Source organism: Hibiscus syriacus, unplaced genomic scaffold (assembly GCF_006381635.1).
Source record: "Hibiscus syriacus cultivar Baekdansim isolate YM2019G1 unplaced genomic scaffold, ASM638163v2 tig00001349_pilon, whole genome shotgun sequence".
NCBI classification, from domain to species: domain Eukaryota; kingdom Viridiplantae; phylum Streptophyta; class Magnoliopsida; order Malvales; family Malvaceae; genus Hibiscus; species Hibiscus syriacus.
In genome coordinates, this window is record NW_024061867.1 from 908,815 (window position 1) to 923,090 (window position 14,276).

General features: G+C 34.1%; 1 protein-coding gene and 1 pseudogene across 1 annotated transcript; one reads left to right on the forward strand and one right to left on the reverse strand.

Annotated features, from left to right (window-relative positions):
* Nucleotides 1-2,633: 2,633 nt before the first annotated feature.
* On the forward strand, nucleotides 2,634-5,805 carry LOC120125492 (annotated as a pseudogene).
* Nucleotides 5,754-11,623, reverse strand: LOC120126242 (shaggy-related protein kinase epsilon-like). Its single transcript, XM_039144481.1, has 14 exons — nucleotides 11,375-11,623; nucleotides 9,865-10,140; nucleotides 9,261-9,392; nucleotides 8,749-8,841; nucleotides 8,459-8,518; nucleotides 8,064-8,336; nucleotides 7,866-7,940; nucleotides 7,491-7,547; nucleotides 7,262-7,402; nucleotides 6,865-6,915; nucleotides 6,664-6,759; nucleotides 6,495-6,578; nucleotides 6,243-6,345; nucleotides 5,754-6,161 (listed from the first exon to the last, which is right to left on the reverse strand). Exons 1-14 carry the CDS (start codon nucleotides 11,435-11,437, stop codon nucleotides 6,100-6,102), a joined length of 1,566 nt encoding a protein of 521 aa, XP_039000412.1. The 5' UTR covers nucleotides 11,438-11,623; the 3' UTR covers nucleotides 5,754-6,099.
* Between the last annotated feature and the right edge of the window lie 2,653 nt (nucleotides 11,624-14,276).

The following is a 14,276-nucleotide window of genomic DNA, read 5'->3' on the forward strand; positions in this document are numbered from 1 at the left end:
AGAATTATGGATGGTAATGGGCCATGAATACAAAGCAAGAGAATTATCTTAAATGAAATGATGATATTCTAAGTTGTCACAATACATGTGGGTGAGCTGTTTTATTAGTTAATTCCTTTTAAATAAGGTGCCTTACAAGAAAATGGAGAAGACTCCATATGAATAGCTAAAAGGAATAGCTACAAATAATTTTGAAGCATATTCTTCAATGGCTAAAGCATGTGTCTAATATATATATATATATATATTATGATAACCAAGAAACAATTGGTAGAGCACATAATGTAATTTATGTTATGTGTTATCGGCACAATACCATTAGACAATTGATCTCAAATTAAGAGTTATATTCATTAATTTATAAGATCAAAAGATAATATGTTGGATCCGCTAACCAAAGGGTTAAATTGAGATCAAGTTGGTAAAACATCGAAAGGAATGAAACTAAAGCCCATGAATATTTAAGGCGCTATGTGAAGGAAAATCCAACTTAGTTGACTGGAGATCCCAAGATCTAAGTTCAATGGGATAACCTACTTGCATAGACCTTGTGTGGTTACTGTGGGGGTTCTTATCCCAAGTCCATTCTTATGATGAAAACAGTGACTAAAATGTGTATAAGGTTAAGCAATGTTTTTAATGACCATTATATATTTCGGTGAGTAGAACAACATAAGTCACCTATGTGAGAGTGAAGTTGCTTCAAGGAAACTATTGGGGCATAGTTCTCTAAGCTCTTGCATAACTAGGAGATATCCACGGCTATATGGACATAACCATGAGAACCAAATTCTTGTCAGAGAGATATTTGTATGAGGTATGTCATCGCTTATACAAACGACAGGACAGTTCAAGACATCACGTCTATTGGACAACCAATAAGGTAAACATATTTTCACATGGGAATGTTCAAAGGGGGACGTCTACCTATCCTATGCAAATATCGAACTTAGAATCTATCACCATATCGAGTCAGTTTGAAATTATCAATTTCATTTATGTGGGGGATTGTTGGAAATTTATGAATTAATTGAATAAAATTGATGCTCTTTATGATAAATGGTGTCACTTGATGAAAAGACTTATTAATAATAAGTTATGTCACTTGGTTTAAAGTTGCATCCATTCAATTATATCTATTAGTTTTTCAACTAATCCCTTCATCAAATGGTCTTAACTCCTCGTCAGAAGGTCATAACCTTCTCATTGATTTCCTCTCCTCTATAAATAGACTAGTTAAGGCACAAATCTTAGAGACATAATTTACATCTTGCAAGGTTAAAATATTGGAATAGGAAAACACTTAGAAAATTCATTCCAAATCTGTTCTTTCCGGTGATAGAGAAATGTAAGATTGTGTTCGACTAATCACTACGAATCACTACGGTTGTGCTTATTGTTGTGATCGTTTGTTATTGTATCATGGGAGACCGACGTCTAGCGTTACTCAAAGCTCTAAGGAGAGGACAAATATGTCTTAATGAAACTGTTCATACATGCCTCAACAAAACTCTCTTCTATTTATCTGACTCCGCTCATCCTCAATTTCATGTCTACATATGAGTAACTAATCTCATTCTTCTATTTTAATTCTTTATTTATTTTGTTTCGTTCAATTATATAATAAATATTTGTTTATTATTATTATTTTTTATCTCGGATTACCATTTTGACTATCATAATGTTATCCAAACTATTATATCTCCTAGCCCCTTCACACCGACATTCTGTATAATATCATTCACAACCTCATTTACTGCTCAAGTTTTACGTCTGAATTCTCGAAAATTCCTTTTTTTTCTTTCTCAAATTGAGTAAATATGAGTACACCAAGCTAGCTTGAAAATAAAAACCAGCAATAGAAAACATGTTTTTATAACCCAAAAACAAAAAGGTAAATTATGTGTTTAGTATTTAAACTATTAATTTTGATTAGTTTTAGTATTAAACTTTCATTTTTTTCAAAATCATACTTATAGTATTTGTTTCATTTTAGTACATCATTCAAAATTTAATGTTAAATTTTGAATTTTTTTTGAAAGTTTAGATACTAAAAAAGATCAAAGTTGATAGTTTAGGTACTAAATGCGTTAAGTTTTTATCAATGGGGTACTAAAATGAAACAAAAACTAAATGTTAGATATGATTTGAAAATTTTAAAAGTTTAAATATTAAAACGAACTAAAACTGATAGTTTAGATACTAAATATGTAGATTATCAAATAAAGAGCACCATAAGTCCAGCTGTAGTCTAATGCCCTACCATCGTACAGACCTATTTATGAAGATATAGGCATTATCATTATTGTGTGGGTTCATCGTTCAATTTTCACCTTAGATGACAAGAAGCCAGTTTTTTTTAGTACGAGTATTTTCATAGTAATTTTCAAGTCCATGTTCAATTGAGAGTGTAGCGTTCCTTACTATTACGCCCAAAACTTACTGGTGAAAAAGCAGCCTGTGCTGCAAAAGCTGATGTGTATAGCCATATAATTACATTTACATACAAGCAGGGTATTTGCAAAGAAGCAGTGTTACCATATTTTACTATAATTTAGGGGGCCCTGTTGTATGTTGAACTTGCAGAGAGGACATGTAGCACTGATGTACAACTACTTTTCTATACAGTTGCAATGGAAATGGTGGTAGCACGGAGGTTCCCGCAATTCGGCCCCGCCTTCGTAAGCTGAGAGGCAGATGCAGCATTCCTATATCGTGATCGGAGGATAAACTTGTGTCAAAGTTGTAAACAGATACTTTATAAATTATCTTAGACTCATGGTTATAAAGATTTTACTGAATTTTCATTTTGATCATAAAAGTTTAAAATTTACATTCTTGATCACTAAAATTACTGATAAAATACAAAATAATGATTGATTGTTGTTAATTTGATGACATGATATTTAAAATATAATTAATATTCAAAATAATATTAAAACATCAATGTGGTTTTTAACAGTTTTTAAAATTCTGCCATGGAAATAGGTATTTGTTTAGGTCATGTAGGCCGGAGCTATTTGATATTAACCTTTTTTAGTAAGGCGTATATAACAGGAAGATGCCAAGGGAGAAAATGCCACAACCAATTTGAAAGAGAAGGAGAAAAAGAGCAGAAGAAAGCAAGGAGATGAAAACAAACGAAAGCAATGGTGTCCCCAGTTACCGGAGCAGCTCAGCTCCATATGTTTTGTTCCCATGGAGATTCCCGCCATGTTGCTTCAACATTTGGCACTCCATCTAAACTCACCCACCTCGTATCTTTTTCAGCGGGAGAGACCCGACCCGTATTCGGTATTTCTATTCGTTATATATATATATATATATATATATATATATATATATATATATATATATATATACATTTCATAGTTTTGGTAGTTGGGGATTTCATTTCTGCTGAGGCTTTAATGATAAAACTAAACTACAAATTCCTCAACTTTTGTTTCAAGTCATTTCACCAATGCATTCACTTGCGATCAAATCATTTCCATTTTGCGAAGATTGAATCCAATCAGGTTTTGAATTAATTGTCCAAATCATGTCGGGTAAATGAAGCTCGGAAGTTATTTGACGAAATGCCTGAACGGGATGAGTTCGCCTGGAACACATTGATAGCTGCGTATGCATCTTCCGGGAAATTAACTGAAGCTGTCGAGCTTTTTAAAGGAACCCCAATAAAGAGTTCCATCACTTGGAATTCACTAATTTCAGGTTATTGTCAACATAGGATGGAAACTGAAGCTTTTGATTTGTTTTCGAGAATGCAAGTTGAGGGACAACGGCCTAATCAATACACAATGGGAAGTATTTTGAGGTTGTGTTCGACATCGGCATTGCTTGGAAGAGGCAAAAAGGTGCATGGTTATGTAATAAAGACACAATTCGAGTCGAATGACTATGTTGTTGCTGGTCTTGTTGATATGTATGCAAAGTGCAAATGCATTTTGGAAGCTGAATATCTGTTTAAAATGATGCCCGACAAGAAAACCATGTTATGTAGACTGCCATGATTGCTGGTTATTCTCATAATGGAGAGGCACTCAAAGGGATTAAATGTTATCGAGATATGGTGGTTGAAGGAGTTGCGTCTAATCAGTTCACTTTCCCCAGTGTGTTAACAGCTTGTGCTGTGGTTGAAGCTGGTAATTTTGGTGCATAAGTGCATAGTTTCATTGTTAGGAGTGGTTTTGAAGCTAATGTCTTCGTTCAAAGTGCATTGGTCGATATGTACGCGAAATGCCAGGATTTGGATTGTGCCATTAAAGTCTTGGAGAATACTGAGGTTGACAATGTTGTTGCTTGGAACTCTATGTTAGTGGGGTGCGTGAGGCTAGGTTGTGAAGAGGATGCTCACTCATTATTCCGGAATATGCATGCTAGAGATATGAAGCTGGATAATTTCACATACCCGTCTGTTCTAAACTGTTTTGCTTCGACGAAAGATATGAACCGTGCAATGTCAGTACACTGTTTGATTACCAAAACAGGATTTGAGGCTTCCAAGCTAGTGAATAATGCTTTGGTTGACATGTATGCTAAACAAGGAAACATGGATTGTGCTTTTCAGGTGTTCAACCACATGCCGAACAAGGACATGGTCTCGTGGACCTCTCTGGTGACAGGATATGCACATAATAACCGTCACGAAGAAGCTCTCAAGTTGTTTTGTGACATGAGATTGGCAGGCGTTTATCCCGACCATATCATTCTTTCCAGTGTTTTGAGCGCTTGTGCAGAATTAACAGTTCTGGAATTTGGGCAATAGCTTCATGCAAAGTTTGTTAAATCCGGTCTCCCATCATCCATTTCTGTAGATAATTCCCTCATAACAATGTATGGTAAGCGCGGATGTATAGATGATGCAATCAGAGTATTTGATTCTATGCGGATTCGGGATGTAATATCTTGGACTGCGTTAATAGTTGGGTATGCGCAGAACGGTAAAGGGACTTGGTAAGGTTCTATGATCAAATTATTGCTAGTGACACAAAACCCGACTTCATTACTTTTATAGGCTTACTATTTGCTTGCAGCCATGCCTGTCTTTTGGAAAGAGGTCGCTCATATTTCGCATCAATGGACAAGGTATACGGAATTAAACCGGGCCCGAACACTATGCTTGTATGATTGATCTCTTGGGTCGCTCCGGAAAACTCGTTGAAGCCGAAACATTGTTAAATCCAATGGATGTGGAACCAGATGCGACTGTATGGAAGGCTCTTCTTGCTGCATGTAGAGTACACGGCAACCTGGAATTAGGGGAAAGAGCGGCAAAGAACCTCTTTGAGTTAGAGCCCACAAATGCTGTGCCATACATTATGCTGTCTAACATGTATTCTGCTGCAGGAAAATGGGAAAACGCTGCGAGTATCCGAAGGACAATGAAATCAAGAGGGATCAGTAAGGAGGCTGGATATAGTTGGATCGAGGTAAACAGCAAGGTGCACACCTTTTTGCCGGAAGACAGAGGGCACCTTTTTCGTCGAACCATATTACGTGTTCTTCGTACACTTGAATATATATATATATATATATATATATATATATATATATATATATATATATATCAATTTTAAATGAAATAAATTTAAATTATTTAAAAATAAGAATCCAATATGAAATAAGTATTTTAAATTTCAAATGTAATAACTTAATAAGAATATTCGATTTACAAAATCTTTGATTCTATAGTATTTACCAAACCAAATAAACCTTCTATTTGTGAAATTTGTATCTTATACGAAATTATAGCGGGAAAAAGTGGAAATTCATCTGGTCGAGAATTCGGTTGAAAAAGAGTAATCATTTTCATTAGTAGAGTAACAAAACACATCAGATTGTAAATGAAGAAATTTCTCAAAACCTCATTGCTAGCTGCTATAATCCACCCATCTCAAATCACCGTCCGAGAAACCGATAGCCTCCTGATCCCGATAATACCATTTCGGGTCTTCGGTCGTAAACTATCAAGGAACAAAGGTGGTGGTCACCTATGAACAAGAAAGAGACGGATATGTGTAGCTTGTCTGTCGTGGTAACTTTAGCATCATCCAAAACCAGTTTACGGTACCAACAGATGCCATCCCATTCAATCATTTATGTCCGTGCATGTTCAGGGATGAGACGTTCACAAAGTTCAGGAGATGCACCAGTCAGTTCTGCATAACCATCGACATTTGAACCTCCCAAACATGGCGAATTTTAAGAGAATAATAAGTGATGAGGTGAAACTCGCTTACCGTTATCTGTGAAATTGAATAAAGGAGGTAGGGATTGGCCGTTAGGCAAACATACGTTGGGGTCTCTTAAATCATCGAAGAAAGGGTGTGCACATGCCTCCAACTGAAAGCCAGGAAGTCCCACTCTCATTAAATAGAACATAAAGGCTGGTTGATAAATTACAAAACTGAAGTTCCCAGTCAAGGTTCGAGTATACAAACACAATCGCATATATAACGGAAAACAACAATAATACATTGCAATATGCTTACAGCGGTGCAGCGTAGGTTAGGTGAATACTGAAGCAGCCTTGACAAAAGATCTACTGCTTCAGGGGGCAACCGCTTGTTAAATATCTGAAAATATAACTTGAATAAGATTTCCACTTTCATGTGCATCGTACAATAAGTTTAACTGGTAGATGATCCAATCAGAGCTGACCTTATGCCATGGATGAGCTTTGATCTGAGGGAACTTAAATTCATTGTAATTCGGATTCATGCATTTAATTTCTTCTCTGGTTGGTGTACCCAGTATCTGATCAAATAAAGCAGAACAAGGTGAAGAGATTAAAAATGTGAAAAAAAGAACGAAAAGGCAGAAGTAAAAAGTAGAAAGAAAAAAAAAGTTGCCGATTCGCACCTTGATAATTTCCACTAGTTGATCAACACCACTTTCACCGGGAAACAATGTCTGCAAATGGAATACACCCGCATTATTGGAGATAGATGAAAGAAGAGTTCTGAAAATGTGCTTTCATGTAGACTTTGAGGATGTCAAAGGCCTAACATACCAGCAAATTATACGGTACACTGAACAAATAGATGCCAAAAGCAATACATAACAAATGTCTAACTGTCGCAACACGTATCATGAATGTTAATAAAACCAGCAGAACTCATAATCATCAATTGTTACATGAAATGTGGGGCGCGAATGCTATTAAAGCATTGTCGGAGCCATGCAAGTATTAGAGAGGCAAACAGAACATAAGTTGACATCAATCTGAGTGAACAGAAACTTGAATTTATAGACTCACCTGTCCAAGCATAAGCTCAGCCATGACACAACCAACGGACCACATATCAATAGCAGTTGTATACACTGTCGCCCCAAATATAAGCTCTGGAGCTCTATAATATCTTGAGCATATGTATGATATGTTAGGCTCATCTGGCACCTAAACATTGCAGAGTAAATCTCGTATAAGTTTTAGACAAGAAGAAATGACTTTCTAACTTTCCAAAAATTTGATTTCTTGAACTAACCAACATCTTTGCGCTACCAAAATCACATATCTTCACTTGGTGACTGTGAGGATTGACCTGAAAATATATCATAACATAAGTTCCAATATTAATCAGTATTAATAATAAAAACTTTAGCAGAAGAATAACAAAAGCAATCAAATGTTAAAAGCCAACAAAATTTCAGACAAGAACCGCATTATATCATTAACATGTGTAACAAATCCATAGACAAGCAGTATGGATGACCACCACAAAAACAAATAGTGTCACACATTATAGTGCATTCAAGTTGATGAGAAATTTGTCAAGTTGGGTGAACCATGTTATCCAATACACAAGTTGATTTACCCAATATCAACTTCCAGCTCATAAGAAAAGACAAGAATGTCTCACCAGTAAATTTTGCGGCTTAATATCACGATGACATACACAAACCACACGATGCAAATAATTTAGCCCACGACAAATCTACAAAAGCAATATAGATTGTCACAATATGAACAGAGAATATAGTCAAAATCATCAGATCAAAAATCAAACCGGTGGAATTTTGCAACCACTAGTTATTAGCAATGCCGAGGCAAGGATCACCTGGTATATATACAGCTGCACATGAAGAATGGGCATATGTTGATTCATTTTGCTGTAGTGCTTTGAAACTTGGTAAACAGTTTCGGGCACATACTCTAAAACAAGATTAAGATAGAGCTCGTCTTTGTCAGTGGATGTAAAGAAACAGCGCTTCAGTTGAACCACATTAGGATGTTCAAGTATTCGCATAATCTGAAGTTCCCTGTTTTTGTATCTTTTATCCTGCAGAACCTTCTTTATAGCAACAGATTCACCACTCTCCAAGCACTTCGCCTACATCATAAACATAAAGTCTTATGTAAAACTAAAAGAGAGAAGAGTATACTGAATAAATGCATACACCAGAGACAAAAGGTTACAAATAAGAATATGGTTAAGAGCCAATAAATTCATACCTGAAAGACAACACCAAATGAACCTGTGCCAATCACATGCTCTACCTTGTATGAGATTGTCTAAAGCCCATGGAAAAATTGCAATGTTATGTGTTAATTGCAGGTTAATCCAAATAAAATAATAAAATGAAATGGAACACCACGCATGTAAACCAAGACTCTTAACATGACAATCACTTGAGCAAACTATTGACCTTTGCTCATTTTTTATATAACAAAAGGACATCGGAAAATTTACAGTTCAGATGAGAAGTTATGTTCAACGAAAAGTCAACCAAAAATCAAATCACCTGTTTTGGTTGCCCATTCTCATCACCAATAGTAGCTGAAATTATCTGACCTGCTTCTGTTCCATTTCCATTAATAACAGTAGCCTCCATTTCCTGTGAAAAACAAGTTACAAACAATAATTTTAGGAATAATCAAGGACGTAGATAACTTTAGAGAACTTTGAATCATTTCATAAAATCAAGTAACATTCAAGGACGTAGATAACTTTAGAGAACTTTGAATCATTTCATAAAATCAAGTAACATTTCCAAAAAAAATGCAAAGTTATGTGTTAATTGCAGCTTAATCCAAATAGAATAATCAAATGAAATGGAACGCCATGCATGAAAACCATGAATCTAACATGACAATCACTTGAGCAAACTATTGAGCTTTGCCCTTTCACTAAACAACAAACAGCCTCAACAAGAAAAATTATTTCCACTCCATCAAGAAAGAAAAGGACATGGGAAAATTTACAATTCAGAAGAGCAGTTATGTTCAACGAAAAGTCACCCAAAAATCAAATCACCTGTTTTGATCGCCCATTCTGACCCACACTAGTAGATGAACTTATCTGAGCTGCATTCTGACCCACACTAGTAGATGAACTTATCTGATCTGCTTCTGTTCCATTTCCATTAATGACAGTAGCGTCCATATCCTGTGAAATACAAGTTACAAGCAATAATCTTAGGAACAATCAAGGACCTAGATAACTGTAGACAGCTTTGAATTATTTTATAAAATCAAGTAACATTTCCAAAAAGGTTGGTCAGAAGATCTCTTGCAGAACCCGAAGCCACAGCCAGCAAATATGTAGATATTTTCCTCATTGATTCAATTCATAGCCAATTCATGTCATAACATCGAAATAAAATAATTATTCCTCATTGATTCAATCCATTGCTCACATTAAGGCTCGATTCAAGTCATAAACACCGAAAGAAACTTCAAATTGTATCAATGGCTTCTTACTTTTTAAGTTTCAAGAAGTTAATAAGTTCTTAGAAGGCATTCCAGCATACCTTGTTATCATTTTAAAACAAGATGGATATGAAGACAATTTTTAAGAGCGAAATTTCAACATATATGTAGGCCTAAAAGTTTGAAACAGAGTAAGACCCAAAAATCACCTTCTCAACTTGGACGGCTGTTTTCTCATCTTGGACAGCTGTTTTCTCATCTCTGATTGTCATTTTATGCATTTCATTAGGGAGCTGATCGACAGATGGTTTCTCAATTCTAGCAACAGATGCTACATTGGATGTACTGGCCACAGTTTCCAGTGTTGAAGAAGCCATATTACCCCCTGTACCAGCGGTGCTACTCTCAACTAAATTAGATTCCTCATTTACCTTACATTCTGATTCCTGATCAACCTTTGTCCTCTTGGTTCTAGTATCCCCACCCTGATGAGAAAATTTTAATTTTCCAAAAACACAAAAGAAAGAAAAATCAATCATAAAACCTAAAGATTAAAGAAACCAAGCATCATCATAATAATAGTCCTTTTATGTTGCTATCTTTATATACTAGTCTCATTGTATATTTCATTGTTTTCTTTTCATCAGAACAGAATTACATATGTTCACTATGTTGCTAAGTTAACAGATTAACATTCAGTTCAGCCTCCTCCTTTAAACCACTCTTGTCAATTGAATAAGATCAAGTGACTCACTTGGGTATCCGAAAGTTATCTAAGATTAAGCTCAAGATTCAGGAAGAATAGACACATGGACTAAAAACAAAGGACACCAGTCTGAAATTTATTGGGTCAAGTCTCAAGTTAAGTGGCATGCATTTCATTGTATTTTTTCTAAGTTCCTTTCCTTTCCAGACTTCAGTCCATAATACATAATGCTGTTAACATCTCAAGAACCCAACAGTTTAGGAAAATAGCATATCCGCAGAGCATTTTTCCTCAATAATACAGCTCCTACCAAGAAAAAGAAGTTTGTTTAGGGCATTACCCGTTTTTAGGAAAAACCAATAATGGTGATTTGACCCATCACCAACTTAAAAACAATGCTTTAAAAAAATCCAACCACTGATGCCTGATCTTAAAACAAACCTCCATGGTAAACATATAATCTAAAACTACAGGTTAACCTATGACAATTACAAGCATAGAAGCACAAACGTGAAACTATGCTTATGCGGTAATGTAATTGAAATAGGAAAATCAAAGGAGAGATCCAACAAAATTGATCAATAAATGAATAGAAAACAATCAATGGCGATAAAAAAATTCAAAAAAACATGGCTAATAACCATTTAAAAAAAAAGCAATGAAGCAAAAAGGCAAAATAATTCAGCGAGCAATGTCATTACTCTCTTGTTTCAAAGAATAATAGTTTTAAAAAAAATCAGCTATAATATAAGCCAAAAATAATTAAGCGACTAGAAGAGATATTAAAATGGAAAAAAAATAAACACAAACAAATAATAATCAGCTAAATCTAGACATGAAAACCAAAAATCATAGGAGCAAAAGTATATATTTTCTGCATTTAGCTACACATGGAAGACAACGAAAATCTATCTTTTCAACGATATAAGCTTAGAAATAATCCAAAAATCCCTTCCAATTCTTCAGCCTTTAGATTAGCGCCAATTAAATCCATGAAATAAAAAAAAACTCACGGTATTGGTAGAAACAGAAGGACGACCAGAAGCAATGCTCTTGAGACGACGCATCACATTCATGATTTTAGATTTCACCGAACCACACCGCAGCTTCTTAAAACCAAAACAACGATTTTGGCTTCCACCACAACAACGAGAAGAGAAGAGAGAAACCCCGCTTTCTCTCTTCGTCTCCTCCGCCTTTGATCCTCTTACCAGAATTACAGATTATGTAAAACCAAGCGAAACATTAAACATCAATGCAATCAAAAAAAATTCAATTAACCTAATTACATATCTCCAAAAAAAACTCGATTTATTTCTTCTCTTCTTTTCTTTTCTCTCTGAATATCTGACGAAACTCAAAAGAAAAGAAAAAAAAATATTGATTTTAAAAAAGTAAAACGAAAACGAAAACGAAAACTTTCTGTGTGTAATAGAATTCTTTTCTGTTTCTTAAAAGCCACCAAAGGCCAATCATACAAGCCTAAACTTTTGCTGCTTCAAATCACACGCGAAATATTGGCCGTCGATACCTGGCAACGAGAGATCAAACGGTCGGGTATATTTAGGTTTTTTGGTAAATTAGCACTATCCTTTAAATAAGTTGAGACAGAGATTTATCCTGGACGGGATATTCGCTGGAGGTTTGACCGATCTTTGACGGATCTTTTGGCGGTTCATTCATTATGTTTTTTTTTTCTTTTTTATGGATAAACTACCATCGTCATCACTTAATTATAAAACCTTTTAATTTGACTATTAATCTTTTAATTTTATCTACCATATCACTTAATTTTTTAAATGATATCAATCAAGTCATTAGTCGATAGCATTTAACAAATAAGGTGACGTGGAAATTAAATGCTTATATATAATTATACATTTGGTTCTTGTTACTTACACGTGTCACTATTTGATTAGAAAAAAATAAATGGAAATTAAGATCAATTTGATATAATGTGTAAATATAAGGGACCAAATATATAATTATATCAAACTATTTAGCTATCATGTCACCTTTTCAATTAAATGTTAATGATATGTGGCTTGATTAATATTATTTAAATAGTTAAATAGTTTGATTGACTTGATTAAAAGATCGATGATCAAACTAGAATCCTCTCATAATCAAGTCACCGTTAACGTTTAACAAAAAATGACATGACGGATATAAAATTTTGTGCAAATATTTATTTGATCATTACTTACATGTGTCATCATTTGAATAGATAAAATAAATGACAATTAGGATCTAATTAATATAGTGTAAAGTAATATGAACCAAATATATAATTATACCAAACTTCTAAGATGCCATGTCACTTAAATGCTAATGGTTGATGACTTGATTGACACCGTTTTAAATAGTTAAATGATTTTATTAATAAAATTAAAAGACTAATGATTAAATTAGAATCCTCTCATAATTTAGTAATTATATGTGTAGTTTATCCCTTTTATTTAGACATAGTGTCAAAATTAACCCCTAACATTTACCAAAATGACATTTTGGTTCCTATTATTTTATTATATTAGTCTTTAATTAAAAGTTTTGAATGATGAAAAAGAAATTTAAAAATAAAAGTATAATAATTTTTTCAGTGATTGTAAAAGGTTAATAAGATTTTGTTTAAAAAAATAGGGGTGATAAATAGTATTTTTTAAATTAATCAATGATAACCGATCTATTAACCGACTAATTCAGATTAGTTATTACATAGGCAATAACGACCCTTCCAACCCAGTTTGCTTTATTCATAAATGTCAAGATTCAAACTTCTAATCTTGTTTAAGGGATTTAGTGTCTCATCCCACTATACCAACTGATTATTGGAGGGTGATAAACAATACATATAGTATAAAACTACCAATTTAATACAAAATTCTACACTCATTCAATGATATTGAAAATAAAATCTACAAATGACTTCTAAGACTAAAAAAACCACTTCAAATCCTCCATACGCGCTACCATTAAAGTAAAACATTGTTTTTAAAATCTAAGTAAGCCTTCTAGGATCATTTGACGCTTAAATATCACATGTTAAATATTAATTTAAGCATTTCAAGCAACAATCGTGCATAATACATAATATATACTTTCAATCTATATTCTACTATATGTCATCCAAATTAAACATATTAGAAATCTCAATTATTAAGCCCAACATACCTAAATGGTTCAACTAAGATCCTTTGATACCTCAAAATTATATTTTTTATATCTTGACTCGAAAATTTAGATCATTATAATTTATCTTCTTAGAAGATCAAAATTAAATGACTCCAATATTTTAACGTGTTAATGAAGTATAATATGTTTTTATATTTAATATTTTTTAATGATTTGATATAATAATTCTTAAAATATATAAATTCGGATTATTATTATTCTATAAATTGATATTTTTCGAAGTTTAGATTATTAGATGTGTAGACACTACTTTTAACCCTGAAACTGCCAGTCGAGTTCCACGGTCAACCCGAAGGATCTTCTCGCCTCACGCCTCCCTCCACATCACCGGAATCCTCGCCAACAACCAACAAACCCTCGTCAACAAACTAAATCCAGATGATCTCGGGATTTAGTGGAAACAAGCCCCTCTATCGAAGCTTATAAATACCCGCAAAAAATGAAGAATAGGGGGAGTTCTTTGGAAAACAACACTTACTAACCAAAAGAAAAAACATGAGAAGTTTCGAAAGGGGGTTTCGAGGAGAGAAGGAGGAGTTTACCTCTTGGTCCCGGTCGTCTGCACTCCATCGGAGTGAAAGGAATCACCAAAGCCATCAAGGGTAATGTTTCTATAAGGTTTTTATTTTGGGGTTTTCTGAATAAAATGGGAGATGAGAGAAAGGGGAAGGAGGCGAGTACAGCTGAAATCCAAATGAACTCACGCGTGAAACAAGAGTTTTT